This window comes from Pygoscelis adeliae, unplaced genomic scaffold (genome assembly GCF_000699105.1).
Source record: "Pygoscelis adeliae isolate BGI_AS28 unplaced genomic scaffold, ASM69910v1 Scaffold86, whole genome shotgun sequence".
In the NCBI taxonomy this organism is placed as follows: Eukaryota; Metazoa; Chordata; class Aves; order Sphenisciformes; family Spheniscidae; genus Pygoscelis; species Pygoscelis adeliae.
This window is the reverse complement of record NW_008824930.1, coordinates 2095435-2113041: the sequence shown is the minus strand read 5'-3', so window position 1 is coordinate 2113041 and position 17607 is coordinate 2095435. Positions and strand designations below refer to the sequence as shown.

Sequence of the window (17607 nt, the reverse complement as noted above, 5' to 3'; positions counted from 1 at the left end):
TTTAACTGCAATATTTATTTACCTTCATTCTCTGGTGCTACTTCTAGCACCTAAGTTAATTTCAGTTTTTCATCATTCAAGTTTCAGATGTAGAGAATGAAGGCTCCTTCATTTTTGCTGGTTTTGTCTTTGAGAATTAAGCAGCTGAATTTACCATTCCTTGTAGGCAGGGTATGGGCAGCACTTTCATATGTACATCTGTTGTGGTTTAACCTCCGTCGGCAACTGAGCACCACACAGCCGCTTGCTCACTCCCCCGCCCCCCGGTGGGATGGGGGAGAGAATTGGAAAAGCACAAGTGAGAAAAACTCGTGGGTTGAGATAAAAACAGTTTAATAAATAATAATAATAATGTAATAATGATAATAATAATATACAAAGCAGGTGATGCACAATGCAATTGCTCACCACCTGCTGACCGATGCCCAGCCAGTCCCCAAGCAGCCGCCCCCCCGGCCAGCCTTCCCCAGTTTATGTACTGAGCATGAAGTCACATGGTATGGAATGTCCCTTTGGCCAGTTTGGCTGTGCCCCCTCCCAGCTTCTTGTGCACCTCCAGCCTTCTCAGTCGGCAGAGCATGGGGAGCTGAAAAGTCCTTGACTAGTGTAAGCACTGCTTAGCAACAACTAAAACATGGGTGTGTTATCAACATTGTTCTCATCCTAAATCCAAAACCCAGCACTGTACCAGCTGCTAGGAATAAAATTAACTCTATCCCTGCCGAAACCAGGACAACATCAAATATGTAATATTATGTATAATAAACCTAGTTCTGGGTGGTTAAAGAGACTTCTAATTACCTTCACTTACTCATCCCCACATTGAGCCTTCATCAATCATTTAAACTGCTAAGGTTTGGTTACGTGCTTTTTGTTCTAGGTGAAAAATCAGAGGAAGATATTCCCAAAATCTATGAGCCAATTTACTCCTTTCATCAGCTTCGGAATCGTTTAAATATGTTTTTGCAAACATACAATGAGAACGTCCGTGGTACTGGAATGGACATGGTTTTCTTTGAGGATGCTATGATTCATTTAGTCAAGGTATAGTCTTACTGGATTGCATTTGCTGTTGTTGTTGTTCACTTGCCCTCAGCACCTGAGTGGAGATATGCACGAATCAAGGTAAATTGCTTCTAAAACTGAAGCAAGTAATTTATTGCTAGCAATTATTTTGTCTGTCACTCTGTGACTAGGTATTAAAACTCAACTTTTCTGAAAATGCACCAGGTGGAACTATTCTTTCATATCTATCTTTTATGTCTGGTGGGATCATGGTCCTAACTATTCTAACTCTATTTCAACCTTTCTTCTTGTTAATTCTTCTGAGAGCCCTTCCTCTCTTTGGAATGAGTCAAATGAAATTCAGGTTAAGACATAATTGGTTGCTTATGAAGGAGTAGACACAGAAGAGTAGGAATAAATGTAGTGCAAAATTCCTTTGTAGATCCACAGTATGCTCACTTGTTTTAAAAATATTTTGAACACAGATTGGAGCTGACCATAATTTTTAGCACAGCACAGCTTGATAGGATTGCCCACACAGAATAGCCTTCATACAAAGGAGAACCTTTTTTTTTTTTTTTAAGCAAAACCACCTATTGTTTCTCAGTTGCACAGTGAGGTTATCTGTATTTCTTATCATAAATTATTATGAACTGAATATTGGATTGTACCATCCTAACAAATCATATAATAAATATCAAAACTAGTTAAATTTAATTATAGTTGACAAACACATTGCATCTGCAGTTTTCAAAGTTTTGGGGTGGATTCTTGTAATTTCACAAAATTAGTCCCTTTCTTTTAAGGTCTTCTCTGCAAAATGCATGTTCTGCTGTGGATTTCTTTAGGAAAATTGTTAAATCATCATCACACTCGCTAACAAGTTTCTGATTTATACCTCGTAAAAAAATCTATATAAATTCAGGATCTAGCCCCCCGCAAAAAAAAGTTTGGGTTTTTTTTTCTTCATTCACTGAAGAGCCACCTCTCTTCAGGAATCTCTTCTTTGGGTAGCTAGATGGTAAATACCTGAAACATTATCTTAACTTTCACTTGGATAAAATGAATATATGGTGCTTCTTTGATCCCATATTCTTGAAAGCAGCATTTACAGCTGTGCAGGTCTGAGCTTTATGCATTAGCTAGACTTGAGACAGCTTCTAAGGGAAAGCTAGGTAAGCACAGTTGAAGTAATGCCTAATCTGAGCTGACGTAGTATGACTTGAATGAGTTAAAGCTGAGGAATATCTTAGAGAGCAAAGCTTCCAGTTTACAGCTTGTGTGCCTCCATCTGGAAAAGATCTAGTAGCCATAAATGAAGTGATCAGCAATATTCCAAGGGTGGTGTGCAAATCTATTTTTCTTTCTCTGGTTAAATACTAAGTATGCTTAAAATCAAGCCTTCATACTTGATTTTATCTTTGCTTATAAAACATTAACCTATGAAAAGTAGCAAGTACATTGCACTCAATATGTAAAATATATGGGTTTAAAACTGCAGGAGATTGACATGACTATTTTTAGTAACTTGAAAAAAAGTATGTTAGAGGAAAGGCAAGTAAATACGTATCCCAGGCTGCTTATTGGCATGATGGAATTCTAGGGGAATCAGAGGGATGTTCAAGATAATAAAGAGAATAGGAGCCAATACTCTGCATCATTGCTTGTGCAGAGGAGACCAGCTGCTAACTGGCTGGTTGGATTACCTTGCCTTTGAGAGGCAAGTGGCTTCATGCTGTTCTGGAAATTAATGTAGGCTTTTCTGTATACTATGAGGATCTGTCCATGTGCAACTGGTGGTGTGTGGAGCAAGTTTGTCTCCTGTGCTTAAAGTCATATTTTCTCAGCATCAGATAACATCTTCTATCTGTTTCAGATTTCTTGGCATTGTGTTTTGGCTGTGGACAGTGGGATGGGTGCTGCATGCAGTTCACAGTTAGTGCTGAAAATTTTTTTGCTCTAAATTGCAAAGGGTCTGTTTGTTTACATTGCACTGTCCTGAATTGAAGGGAAATGTGGAGTAGTAGGTAACTACTGCCTTTTGCTTTGAAAGATAAATAATGAAATAGGAAAGAAAAGGAGATCTACCTGGGAGATGTTCCATTGTGACCAAATATTCATACTGTGTGCATTTTTATAATCAAGTAAACTAGAAGCTTATGAAGTTTGATTTTAAAGGCAGTATTATTACCTGCTGCAGAGAATATTGGAGACTGTTTCTCCTGAATTTAACATGCCTGGGACAACTTGTCTTTCTGGTCACAATGAAGAGACCTGGAGAGATGAGTCTTACTAAAGTTGTCCAAAGGGTATGGTATCGGGGAAATTATTATTTTCTTCCCAGTTTTAATAATCTGTCATGCTATGATAGCACATCACTAACAAATCACAGTTGAGATTTACTTGTGCTTTGTGGAAGTATGAGATGCAATTCTACTGATAATTGAAAGTTCACAGTGATGGAATCACGTGGTTACTATACTATTGTAAGGTTTACAGAAAATATTGCAAAGTGCAAATGTCCATAGAATATATTAATAGCAATATAGAATCCCTTAATTAAACTTTAAAACTTCCATTCGTTCTGCATTTCTGATATAACTTTATTACTGCAGTAACATAGGATTTTTGGGTGTGTAACTTTTACACATTGTAGCACTAAATGACTGTGATCTTACACAGATTTCTCGGGTGATTCGCACTCCTCGTGGAAATGCTCTTTTAGTTGGAGTTGGAGGCTCAGGAAAGCAGAGCTTGACAAGACTGGCATCTTTCATAGCTGGCTATGATACATTCCAGATAATGCTAACAAGGTGAGCATTAATTAAAATTTAAGTAAATAAGTACTTTGTGTTTGAACTCTTCCTGTAAATAAAACAGGCTCCCAGTCTCTGCAGTGGGAGAAAGAACAAGCTTAACATAGGCTGAGCACTGTTGCCTAGAGTGAAAAGACATGAAAATCCTTTGAGACTTACTAAATTTGCTTGATATTCTATAGTAAGTCTGAGCTTTTACCATCTTTGGAGTAGTAAACTGTTTTGTGTGTTTCACAGAATGAGAAGGAATATTGGCAGGGTCAATTTATCTTTACTCTGTCTTTACACAGTACACTAAACTGTACTGAAAGTATTTATAGGTGCTATTTGTCCGTAACACCTTCATGAGTTTATCTTGTAATATTTGAAATAACACCTGTGTGAGGAGGCGGAATCTTCATCCCTGCCCATTAATTTGGTAGATCTTATGTATATGTCAGTATTTTGACAGTCTTTTCCAGGTATATCTTGCCTTATTTCATGTTATTCAACCCAATATGGTTTCTTTTGGAATAACTCACAAAAGTTATAAAAAATAAATTACAAATCCTTCTCTGAATATTTTAGAATATGAGTGCCTCTTGGCACCTGAGGATCATAACAAGGCCTATATAAAGCCCATGAAAAAAAAAAAGTCCAGAAAAGATCTGGAGAATCCTTACACCTGAAGGCTTGTAAACCCAATGTGTGTACTAGATGAATTAAAGAAACTATGATGAAGAATAGACTGAGTGAAGATTTGAATAAACATGATTTTAGGACAGACTCGTCAAAGATTCTGATAAAACATAATCCTGCCTTACAAACCCCTTGGAGTTCTCCAGGTGGGTCAAGAAGCAAGTATAGAAGTGTAATCTGATTGATAAAATTAAACTCCATGCTTTTCTAACCTTAAGTGTTTATCTAAAACACATCTAATAATTTGTGCCAAAATACCTCTGGGAAGAAATTTGAATCTTTCGTGGATAGAATGGTTTGCCCTTTGGTAATACAAAATTTCTTTTTCCATGATTTCTTAAAGATAATAATTGTTGGATTTCAAATGGTTTCATTTAGTTCACCAAGGTGGATGATAGTCATATTACTAACTCAATATGTGTAACAAAGTATTTTTTTCAGGTCAGTATTTTTGTCTAATTTTGAGTAATGAACTGAATAACTCTTCCAATCATTATTTCCCCCTGCAGCTGAAACAAAAGGGCATAGAATATTTGTGTCTTCTCTGTGTCCATCTCTAATTTTAGTGGTGTCTTTGCTTTTGAAATGTCTTATTTATAAACACATGTATGGAACCTTATCTTGGTGATTATATCTTTGCTGAAATGCGAAAAATTATCTTCTTAATCATTAAGAAAAAAATTGTAAACCCAATGTATTTATTTCCTGAGCTCCTCCCTAGTAATGAGGAACTATTGTATAATTTCTGATTTTTCAGGTCACACATGAGATCATTATGGTTACGTAAGAAACTCTTAATAAAGTTGCATGCAATCACTTCTCTGTTTTAATTCCCAGTGGGCATCCTAGAAGCCTCAGCTTTTATTGCACTCCTTTATCCAGCCAGAGAGATCATTCCAGTGTAACCCTGTGTATTGGGTTTGTGTGGCAAGGTTTTGGCAGCGGGGGGGGGTACAGGGGTGGCTTCTGTGAGAAGCTGCTAGAAGCTTCCCCCATGTCCGATAGAGCCAATGCCAGCCAGCTCCAAGATGGACCCACCGCTGGCCAAGGCTGAACCCATCAGCGATGGTGGTAGCTCCTCTATGATAACATATTTAAGAAGGAGAAAAAAAACTGCTGTGCAACAGGAGCCGGCAGAGAGGAGTGAGAATATGTGAGAGAAATGACTATGCAGACACCAAGGTCAACCCACCACACCTTGTCTAATAATTTTTATGTTTTTAATCTCTTAGTTTACTGCTGCTCTCTTTCCTTTTTGTAAAACTGTGAGTGCCACCATTGGTGATGACTTTCACCAGAAAGGCCAACTAGTTTGAGTTTTTAAATTAGTCAATAAAATCTAAAGTATCTTATTTCACCCAGCACGTGACAAAATCCTGTGAGACAACACCTGTCTGTCTTTTCACTTCTTGTAGCAAGAGAGAAATGAATAGCATGCTAAGACTTCAGGTTTGGGGTTTTTTTGTTGTTTTTTATGATTTTTTTGGTAGGTTTGGGGTGTAGGGTTGTGGGGTTTATTTTAAATTTTTTTTTTTTTTTACTGTTTCATTGAACTGGGAGGTGAAAAAGAGAGCAGGAAAGAGAAGAACGGAATAGGTATTTAATGTGAGACTTTGAAATTAGCTATGTCTTTCCTCCTGATCTAAATGAAAATCCCTGGACTTTGGCACCTTTTTTCCTTAAATTCCAAGAGATTGTTTCTTACTTAAGTTTGCTTGTTCTTTTTCTTTTAACCAGAAGCCCTTTTTAAAAGGAATGAATATTAGTATAACTGTCCTTTTTTGTAGATCATACAACACTTTAAACTTGATGGAAGATTTGAAACTCTTGTATAGAACAGCAGGACTGCAAGGGAAAGGCATCTGTTTTCTTTTTACAGACAATGAGATCAAAGATGAGTCTTTCTTGGAATACCTGAACAATGTTTTATCATCAGGAGAAGTAAGATGCCTTCTCATGGTTGTTTTTCTGCCTTTTTAATTTTATAATTCTGAAGTAAAATAACCAAATTTATTTAAATATTAATTTATATGTCAAGGGGCACACTTTCACAAACTAAAACTCAAGTGCTTTTTGTCATTACAGTATTATAAAAAATGGAAACAATCCATTATACTAGGTTAGAGTGAGACAAAGCTATTGTAAAATTAAGAATGAGCATCATCATTCCATACAGAGAAATTGTCTAGGTCAGACCCTTTTAAATGTGTTGACAAGCTGTCATGGACATGAGGATAGCTTAAAAAAAAATGAGACTTGGGGAACATCACTGAAGTTTAACAGCATTGGCTGTTAAATATCTCATTAGTGTACCATTAGTTTTTGTATGGTAAATTTATATCCAGAATGGATGGGATGGCTTTTATTGTTTTAATTAATTAATTAATTTATTTATTTATTAATTATTTCAGGGGTGTGTTTCAGGGTAATTTCTACTAGTTATTAGAATATTAAGAGAAGAAAGCAAAGCCAGTATACATGGATTCTTTGTTGTTCACATGGGAGAGTGGGTTTTACTTTTACAGCAAGTTAGATTTCCGTGTGTTTAATGGAATCACTTGAGTAGAAGTTCTGGTTTAAAGGAGTGGGGTGGGTCCTAATAACTTCAGGGTCTGAAATGTATGTCCCTTCCTGAAATAGTATCTATTAAATGAACCTTATGCTATATACTCTATTTGAATCTCATAAAGCGTGAAAAAAAATCTTCCTTTTTCTCAAAGGTGTCAAACTTATTTGCACGTGATGAAGTGGATGAGATCGTTACTGACCTCATACCCACCTTCAAAAAGGAATATCCGCGTAGACCTCCAACCAGTGAGGTTCTCTATGACTACTTCATGGCCAGAGTCCATCAGAACCTTCACGTGGTTCTTTGCTTTTCACCAGTAGGTGAAAAATTCCGAAATAGGGCCCTGAAGTTCCCTGCTCTCATTTCTGGATGTACTACAGATTGGTTCAGCCGATGGCCTAAGGATGCTCTAGTGGCAGGTAGGTGCAGGTTTTGTCTTTGCAGATATTTAATTTTCTGATTGGTGGTCATGAAGTTGTTTTAATTGCTTTGAATTTTGCTAGCACACTGGCAGAAGAAACTTACTTGGTTCTAAAATTTGATATAGATGTTTTCTTCTATAAAGCTTGCTGTATTAAACTGTTTAAATATTTCTACCAGAGGAAAGGCTTTGAACATGGTTTGAGGAAAAATTCCCCTTGAAGATGGCTTAAAGGCGTTAGTAAAGAAGGCAAAATACTACTAAAGAAAGTGATTATTAGTGACTGTGCCTGTGATCGGGCATACAGATGAAGGCTGTGATTACCCAATCCCTGGTACTTAGCGGTTAGACAGGTTCAGAGAGAAAAAGCAGTTGCACACTTTGGAGGTGAAAGAATACCAGACCCTTGGCAATACTTTTTACTGAGAATTGTGGAATAATGTTAAGAATCTGATGGTGGAGAGTAAAGAAGACTGGGGTTTTGGAAGCTGTGTGAAAGCTGACATAATGTCTTCTTGATGCAATGTGAAAGCATCTCCCATGCCACAGCTGTCAATAAGTTGGTTGATAATTAGTATTTACATTTTAAATAAGATTTATAGAAGACATCAAGAAAATGAATCTCAGATTGCCAATAACATTGTATAAAGACTTCACTTCCAGAGGTGTTTCCTGCTTTGCAATTATTGCCCGGCGTAATCAATACCATCCTTTAGTAGACCACATATTGGATTGTGAAATGTTAAAAATAAAATGCTATTTAAAGTTCAGCCACATACTGAGCCAAATATATGTGAGTAAGTGGTACACAGATCAATGGCAGATGAAAATTTAATTAGATGAAATATTTCCCTTTGTCATGGTATGTAGCCTTTGTATTGCCTTGTTTATAAGCTAAGAGTTTTTCCTGAATATTTACTTACAGTTATGTTTTTCTTTCTTTCCTAAGTATCTGAACATTTCCTGTCCTCATTTGATATGGACTGCACTGCTGATACAAAGAGGGAAATTGTGCGGTGTATGGGCTCATTCCAGGATGGAGTGGCAGAGAAGTGTTCTGATTACTTTCAAAGATACAGACGTTGTACACATGTGACTCCCAAATCCTACCTGTCCTTTATTCAGGGATATAAAACCACATACAGAGAAAAGCATGCTGAAGTGCAGACATTAGCAAACAGGTAAACTGGTCAGTTTACTACTGTCTTTCTGTCGTTTTCTTCCCCAGATAGGTATATTCTGATATGCTTCGTTTCAATGCATGGCTTGTCTCTTTGCACAGCAAAAGGATAATTTTTTTTTTTGAATTATCTAAAATTGTGTAGAAGTGTAACTTGACCAAATATTATAGTTGCTCTTGGCATATAAGTTAAAGACTATATATTTTTTGAGGGGGAAGAAGGGTAGTGATGTATGAAAAAGCAAGGTAGTGGGAGAAAAAGTGAATATAAATTATTCCCATGTATTTTTAACGAGTAAAAAAAAAAATCTACATATAATTTTGTTTTCTTGCTACACAGTTGCATCCTCCTGATATGAACATGTAAGAAATACCCTTGGCGTTTTTGGTTTTGTGATCATAGAGCCTAATTTAGGCTGCTGAACTTTTTACTTGTAGATTTTTAAAGTGGTTTTGATATATTCATTCTCCTTTTCAGATACTTTATTAAACTAATGAAGTCTATTTGCAGATTTATCTTCATGTCAGAAATACTCAAATAGAATGTAAAATTAGCATTTGGTGTATCAATTGGTACCACCCTTAAGAAAAACTGTGATCTCAATTTTCACAGATTGGCACAAAGAGCTGGAAGCCTTTAAGAAAGACTCAAACTAGTTTATTTTGCTTTGAAATATTCTTTGACTTCAAAGCCAAATAGAGTTATGGGTGAAGACTTGTAAAACAGAAAGGTGTGGTCCTGTTTTCTACCTTCTGATGCCTCAAATGTACCAGATTAATTCATGCATGTCAATTTGTTTCACTTAACCTTAGTCGCATAGTCTGAATTGCTTTGGCAGGTGTTACTCTTTATCTGTTGTCCTGTATTTGTTTAGCTGTCCATGTACTGCTTAGCCTTTGCAGTAGCAGCCTCTGTAGAGGCCACTTAAACTTGTCTGGAAAGTCCCAAGTGAGGCCTTACATTTTGATAGACAAAAAGCACTGTTGAAGGGGCATTTTAATGCTGAATGAGAAAAGTGTTATCTCAATAATCTTTTTCTGTTAGTCTCTTTTGGTTGGTCTTGATTTCAATATCTTGACTTTATTAACCTTTTCAATATCCTCTTCAAACAAGAAATAGTTACGATTCTAGTGATCGTAAAATGCTTTCTGCTGTATAGAACTCAGTCCTTTGAGCATCAGGTTGGAGCTCAACAGGAACAGTGACATATATGGAACCAACGTATAGGATTTTTATGCAATGATAAAGGCATACTGTTTGAGTTAGAAATGGGTAAAATTTCAAGCCACAGACTCCCTTTATGTAATTCTTTATTGTTCGCTTTCTTGATTCTGAAGACACTGGACACTTGCGTGAAAGTTCCTGTACAAGTTTTATTTTTGGTGTAAAACCTCTTTTGCTAGTGTTTGTTCTGATTGATGTGATTCATTCTATTGATGGAATAATTTGGAAAGTGGAGTGTAAATTACATAGGGAATTACATGCTTCTTATTTTGCTTTTTAACTCCAGAATGAATACTGGACTGGAAAAATTGAAAGAGGCCTCTGAGTCAGTGGCTGCTCTAAGCAGAGAGCTGGAGGTAAAAGAAAAGGAACTTCAAATTGCCAATGAAAAAGCCGACATGGTATGTACAGCCTTCAAAGTGTATTGCTGTTTGATTTTTTTGCTCTTTTTATTCTATTTTGAAAAGATTAATCAAGTAAAAGGAAGTTAAGTGTTGGAAAAAAGGGATCTTGGAAACTTACAACAGTGATGAAAGTCATCTTGTTTGAATTTTCTGGTTCTGGATTTCAACAGATAAAATTTTACAACAAAAACTAATACATTCTTCCAACTAGATGTTTTCTTTAATATTTGGCATGTGGGTTTTCTCACATTCTAGGTATTGAAAGAAGTTACTGTAAAAGCACAGGCTGCTGAGAAGGTGAAGGGTGAAGTTCAGAAAGTGAAAGACAAAGCTCAAGCTATTGTAGACAGTATCTCAGTTGACAAAGCCATTGCTGAAGAGAAGTTGGAAGCTGCTAAGCCTGCTTTGGAAGAGGCAGAAGCAGCCTTACAGGTTAGTACTTGGACCACGTATAACATTATTTTACCTCTAAGAAGATGGGCTTCTTTGAAAACAAATATAAGATTGCAGGTGCATCGTATAACTCATCAGTTGACAGAAAATGTATGCAAATAAATACACGTATTTTCAGGCTTTTTAGGTTCAGTTTTGTTTTTCTTTTTCCACCTGAGTACCAAACCCAAAGTAGGCAGTTTTTCAGAAAAGGGCAAGTTTTAACATTCATTTGAAACTATAGTTGATATATGATGTGCTGCAGGTTGATGTTAGACGAGTAACTGAATGTTGATACTGTTATGAAACAGCTTGTGTGCAATGAGTGAAGAAGTGCCTTCCGTGTAAAAACAGTTATAATTCCATCCAAATATAAACCTCCTGTTTTATTTTCAGTTTTCACTGATGGATTGCATTTTGAGTAAGTTTGCTGATCCAGTGATTTCTGCCTTCTTCAAAAAAACCCTTCTTTTTTCTTATGAGTTGTGGCATTACCCAGATTTCTGGCGTTCACCATGGGACTTCATGTCTTTCAACATACTCTTTTTTTGTAAAGCTTTTTTAATAGAGTGATAACACTGTGCCTATATCTTTACATGACGCATCGTTAGTGATGAAAAAAGATTAATTTTTGTTGATCTTGCATAGTATTTTTTTTTAATGTCTGTTCAGCTGACTATAAGAGCATGTTCCTCAAGGCATTTCTGTTGTGAGCAGCAGTAGTGGGATCTGAAGTAAACCTAATACTGGAGGCTGTCAGGGAGCTGGCATCTCAAGAGACAGAAAAGAATGATGGTAAAACCTGAAGGATAGATAAATCTCAAAGGTTGTTTACTGGAAGGTTTTCCTTTCTACTTGAGAGGCTGCCAACAGTTGTGATGGTTAAAGACTATTGTGATGTTCCTTCAAATCAAAGTCTTCAAAATCTAGTATAAACAAGTTTTCATGGATCTCCTGAATGTATGACTTCACTTTGAGGGAGAGGTGCTTAACAATCTCTGACTGCCATGATTCTTGAAGGGCAGAGTGGAAATGTCTAAATGAAGGCTGATGACATGACAGCTGAAAAGAGTGGAGTAAGAGAGCAGGTCTGGATCATAAGATCCTGATACTTAGCTACAGGAGGAATGTAAAAAAAAAAATAAAACCCAGAGGTAGGCAAGCATTCTGACAAGTGCATAAACAAACAATGCTAACTGGGCAGTGTCTGAGGTATGAAAAGAGCACCGGTGTCCTGTCCTGCATCTTATTACAGCTTACTTTCTGGTTTTGGCTAAAATTACCAAACCAAAACAATACTGCTCTTCTTGAAATTTTGGATTCTAATAAACGAAAATCTGATTTTAAGGAAAAGCTACACTAGCATTATTGTGAGACTTCACAATGGGGACAGGTGGTTGGGCTTAATCTTGAAATTCTTGCATTTGCTATAATAAATTGCTTTGCCTGTGCCTAAAGGGGAAAGGAAAACTATCATAAAAGCAAGCCTATCAGCATGCATTCATTTATTCAGAAACTCCTTTAATAAGAAAATTCTCTGTATGAGTCTGTATAGGGCTGCATCTTTCAAAACATGAATCTCACAATCATTATGGATTTGCAAACTTCCCTCTAGGGATTCCTAGAATGGAATTCTGCTTGCAGTGTAGACAAATGTCTAGTAAAATATTTGATAAATACAAAGGTCATTTCCCAGATAAAAAGAAAGTCCGTGGTTGGTTATTTCGCTCCATTTTTTTACATATTTTAGGACTGCTAAATGCTATCTTAAGAGACACGTAGGTACAGAACAGCTTATAAGCATTTTTAAATATAGTGAGATTAATTTTTTAAAGTTTGAATAAGAATTGTCAAAGTTAAATAAAACTTAGTTGCACTTTTCCCTGCAATAAAAATGGCGCATTAAATGCACAACTAGAAGTAAGTAAATAAATAAATGGAAATTAAATGCAACTCTCGCCACAATTTGGATGGAGCAAAAAAGGCTGGGCTGAATTTCCTAAAGGTCACTGAGAAACACTGGTTAAAGTTTCCACACAGATATCTGGAAAAACTCTGCTGAATTTTCAGGTGCACACTGAACCCAATGGGCAGCAAAATATTGAAGGGAAACAAAAGGCAGGCAGAAGGAAGTTGAACAGGATAATCTGCAATAATTTACAATCCCTTTCTTGAAGTATAATCACAAGTAATTAAAATCTTCCTTTATGAATTCTCAGAGAGGCATGTGCTAGGCTAGAAGCAAGGTGTCATAACTCCTGCAATAACCTGTTGCTTACTGTTTGTCACTGTCATGTACTCAGGCTGATTAAACTGCCTGTGAATAAGCAAAGGTTCTGATCCAAGTTATGTCTGTTATAGGAGCAGGCCCATCAACAGTTACCATTTTTCAGTGTTTTTTTCCTCTGTATGTGGTGCAGTATGCACTACTGCTCAAATCAGTGCTTCTCTAAGGAGACATCTTCAGTAGACTTTTCTGATAGGCCTTTTTGATTCATGATGTACACTAGAGTTATGAGTTACAGTATTAGATTTGCACCATAGGCTTACTTGGCCTTACTTAATAGCGCCTAGGTTTTCATACATTATTATAATTTACTTGTTTTTCTCGCAGGCCTGCTTCTACAACAGGAACATTCCCAGTAAGATGCATGAGAAGGTGCAAATCTATATGTGTGTCAGGCCTTCTCACTGGTTTCCTTAATTCACCTTCATTTGCCAAATACCAACAGAATGTATTTTCCTTTCTAGACTCAGTTTCTGGTCAATAGGTTTGCATTTTTAAAAAAATAGGTAAAATTTCAAGATGTTTCTGTTTTTGTTTTATCAAAAATGTGCATGGTAGTTTTAAGCTTTTAGGTTCTACTGTAGAGATAGCTGAGCTGAGGTTTCCTAGTAGTTGCTAGGAGGTAGTAGTGAAAATCTGAGGGTCCTTCTAGCTTCATGCTTTTTAGGGGTAAAATTATTTTCAGTCAAAAATAATTTTTTTCTTCTCCAATGGATTAATACTGTTGGTGAGCTTGTGCTCTGTGTCTTATTAAATAAACAATAACAGTAATCGCTTTACCCTTTGTTTTAAATTCATAGACAATAAAACCTGCAGATATTGCCACTGTCCGTACACTGGGTCGACCTCCTCACCTCATTATGCGTATCATGGACTGTGTGTTACTGCTCTTCCAGCGAAAAGTGAACAATGTGAAAATTGATCAGGAAAAATGCTGTACCATCCCATCATGGCAAGAATCTTTGAAACTGATGACAGCAGGGAACTTCTTACAGAACCTACAGGTGCTTGTGCAACCTTTTTTTTGACATTTTTTTTAATTTAAGAAAATAAGGGACAGTGTTTTCTCTGGTGTTCATAAGAGAACGAATATGCAAGGGGAATCAAACACACAATAGATCTGAAATGTTAAGGGCTTAAAAATAAGTATGTCATAATGAAATAAACTTGAATCTTTCTGGCAAAGTCAGGTCATAAATCAATTATAGTTTCTCCTAAGTAAGGTAATGAAATTACTTTCAGTGACAAACGATTCAAAGCTTTAAGCATTTGGTTTGAATAGCCATGACTTACCTGTTTCATTAAAGCTGATAGAAAACATCTTTTTTCTGGTACCTAACTTTTCATTAATTTTCAGCATTGCAACATGTGCAGTGGCTTGCGAAAGAATAGTTGATTATTAGGATGTGCAAAATTGAATTTTTTTGAAATTTGGGATTTTCAGCTCCATAGCATATGTCTAGGGAAATAGGAAGAGTAACTGGTGAATAAATCCCTGTTAATAATTTAAACTAATAATATTATGATTAATCTACTCAGAATAAATTGTACCTTGTCCTGCCCCACTGGATGTTATTATCTCTGATTTCTGTATTTTGAGGAGTTTACTTAATCTGTCTCTGGTCCAGTGGGAAATCGCAGATGGCAGGCCTGACCAACTTTGTATGGTTGGTAGTGCCATGGATGCCATTTATGTAGTATTCACATTGCATCTACTCGTGAGGATTTTTAATTTACTGAAAGGCTTCAACATTTCATTGCTTGTGCATGCATAAACCTATTTGTGCTTCAGGGAACAGCTAGTTTTCAAGTTCATCAGTGATGGACTTTCATTATACCTTGTAAATAAATCTTTAAAAAAGACCAAACTTATATAAAATATTTGACCATCAAAATAAAATTGAGGGAGAAAATTGAGAGCTTTTGGGGATGAAAAATGGAAGAGATGTTTTTTGGAGAAAAGAGAGGGTCAAAATAAATTCTTAAAGTTGAAACACATTCCACTAATGAGATAAGGTAATTTAAAGAGAAGACAGCTGGCTTGCCCTTTGAAAGGACTGTCTTGTAGAATGTATGTTTATGAACCAGAGCTAAGCTTTTCCTTTTGTTTTTGAAGGTTATTAAGTTACTTATTCAGTATTAAGAAAAACGGATTTTCAAGCAGGATATCAGTGATATTTTGTATCAACAATTAGCTGTGTAACAGTAACAGATAGTGTAAGATAGCAATGATCATAAATGAAGGCAAACTTTTTTCCGTTTTGTAAGAATATAGAACAGAGTGGAATGACTTTGGCAAGCTCTCAAAGATGCATGAGACAGAGAACTTCATATTAGCTGTTTGTAAGTAACATTTGTGATCTTGGTAGTGTTCTGTGTGTGCTAAAATACATAAATGTATAGTTTCCATATATTACATACATTGTGTATATTGCACTTTTTTTTTTTTTTAGCAATTTCCAAAGGACACAATTAATGAAGAAGTGGTAGAACTTTTGAGCCCGTATTTTGAAATGGTGGACTACAACATTGAGACAGCTAAGAGAGTATGTGGGAACGTTGCTGGCCTTTGCTCATGGACCAAAGCTATGGCTGTATTTTTTTCCATCAACAAAGAAGTATTACCTTTAAAGGTAAGTCTGTTAATCAGTGGGAGGCACACAAACACCCTTTGCTCCCTCTCCTCCCCACCTGTGTGCACTTGAGGATTTCATCTGCTGGAAACATCAGCTGCCTTATTCCAACTGGTACATGCCTCTGTAGGAATTTATTATCTAGAAAATAGTAACTCTACAGTAAAATATATTTCAAATGTACTACCACTTGTAAGTTGTCAAAATTATGAAAGAGATTGTGCAGTTTTATGCCTGTGGGCCCCTTCTGAATGGTGTTGAAGCAGCTTTCATCTAGTTTAATTCACTATCGCAATTGCTTTATCTTAAATAAGAATTCAGTAGGAAAAGATTCGAGATCTGGTTCTTTTAATGTTCGGGATCTCAGTTCATAAGAAGACTGTACAGAGTCTCTGTTCATCAGTGTTATTTAGAGAAAAACAGGCCTAAATAGTTGTTAAAAGGTAAGAATGAAAGTCAGGAAGAACATGGTCAAACATGATTTTAACATAGAATAGCTTGTATTTATCATAGGAATGACCGAGAGGGAAGCAAGATTTGTAGTTAGAGGTAGTGTTTTTCATTAGACAAAGCATATTGGTTGGAGAAATCAAATAGGCTTCTAGTGGCACCAGTCTTTTTCGCAGGTCAGATCAGACTAACTTTTGTGTCAGATGGGGAATGGCTGGTATTCCCAGAAGTTTTTATAATTATTTTTTCTAATTGATGTTACACCAACTGCTTAACTGCAGCTACCTGCAATAAGAAGTTAGTTTGTTGTAAAATTCAAATAAAAGGTTTTAATGAGTGATGAAATCTCTACTGAGCAGTTTGATTTTGAAATGTAGTACAGTAAAAATTATTTGAGATAACATTATATAGCAAATGCTTTGAGATGTTGTATGTATGAATACACTTTTATATTTGTATGCTTCATAGGCTAATTTAGCAATCCAGGAGAATCGCCTGACTACTGCTATGCTGGATCTGCAGAAAGCTCAGGAAGAACTGGGTGCCAAGCAAGAAGAATTAGATATTGTGCAGGCAGAGTATGAAAAAGCAATGAGAGAAAAACAGGTAAACTGCTCTTCACAGAAAAGAAGTTGCCACCCTTACTTTAAGGAAAACATAATGCATTCTCTCAATTTCTCTCTCCAGTTATTCCTTGGAAAGGATGTTGATCACATTTATGACAGATGTTGATAGTTCGTCTTGATATATTTTTTCCATCCCGCTTTCCCTCCTTCTCTACATGGTGATATAAGTGTTTGAGAATATATTTTTGAGCTGTTGTTTAACTACTGGTTTAATTAGATGTAGAGATTTTGCTGGCCTATCAGATACATGACTGTAAACTGTATTTCTTGGTGTATGGTTTTCTCTAGACTTTGCTTGAAGATGCTGAGCATTGCCGTCATAAAATGCAAACTGCCTCAAGTCTTATAAGTGGTTTAGCAGGTGAAAAAGAGAGGTGGACAGAGCAGAGTAAAGAATTTGCCATGCAAACCAAGAGGCTAGTGGGTAAGCTTTTGTCCACATCTTTGAACTTGAAAGTTAGTCACTTGAGTTGTAATGGGTAGTGAAACTGAAAACATTTGAAATTTCAAACTTTTCCTTTGTAGCTTAGCTTCCCTCTTGCTAAAATGAGGGTAATTGTTATTAATTCTCTTGCTAAAGCACTGCTAGGTAAAAAATACGATATTGAAGTTCATTTTATATTGAAAAAACAAATAATACAGTAACTGTGTATGCTGTGCATGGGCTTTTACTTGCTATGTGTAACATCCAGTGCTGTCGTGGTTTAACCTCAGTCGGCAACTAAGCACCACGCAGCTGCTCGCTCACTCCCCCCCCGACCCAGTGGGATGGGGGAGAGAATTGGAAAAGCACAAGTGAGAAAAACTCGTGGGTTGAGATAAAAACAGTTTAATAATTGAAATCAAATTATAATAATATGATAATAATAATAATAATAATA

The 17607-nt window shown here is 36.2% G+C and overlaps 1 protein-coding gene across 1 annotated transcript in view; it reads left to right on the top strand.

Moving 5' to 3' along the window:
* The window catches only part of DNAH5 (dynein, axonemal, heavy chain 5), a 134886-nt gene that overhangs the window by 90186 nt on the left and 27093 nt on the right, over positions 1-17607 (top strand). Inside the window, 11 exon segments of the mRNA XM_009324988.1 lie at positions 881-1044; positions 3688-3818; positions 6287-6440; positions 7220-7487; positions 8439-8670; positions 10181-10295; positions 10554-10730; positions 13818-14021; positions 15471-15650; positions 16569-16706; positions 17015-17150. Coding sequence (XP_009323263.1) covers positions 881-1044; positions 3688-3818; positions 6287-6440; positions 7220-7487; positions 8439-8670; positions 10181-10295; positions 10554-10730; positions 13818-14021; positions 15471-15650; positions 16569-16706; positions 17015-17150 — 1899 coding nt within the window.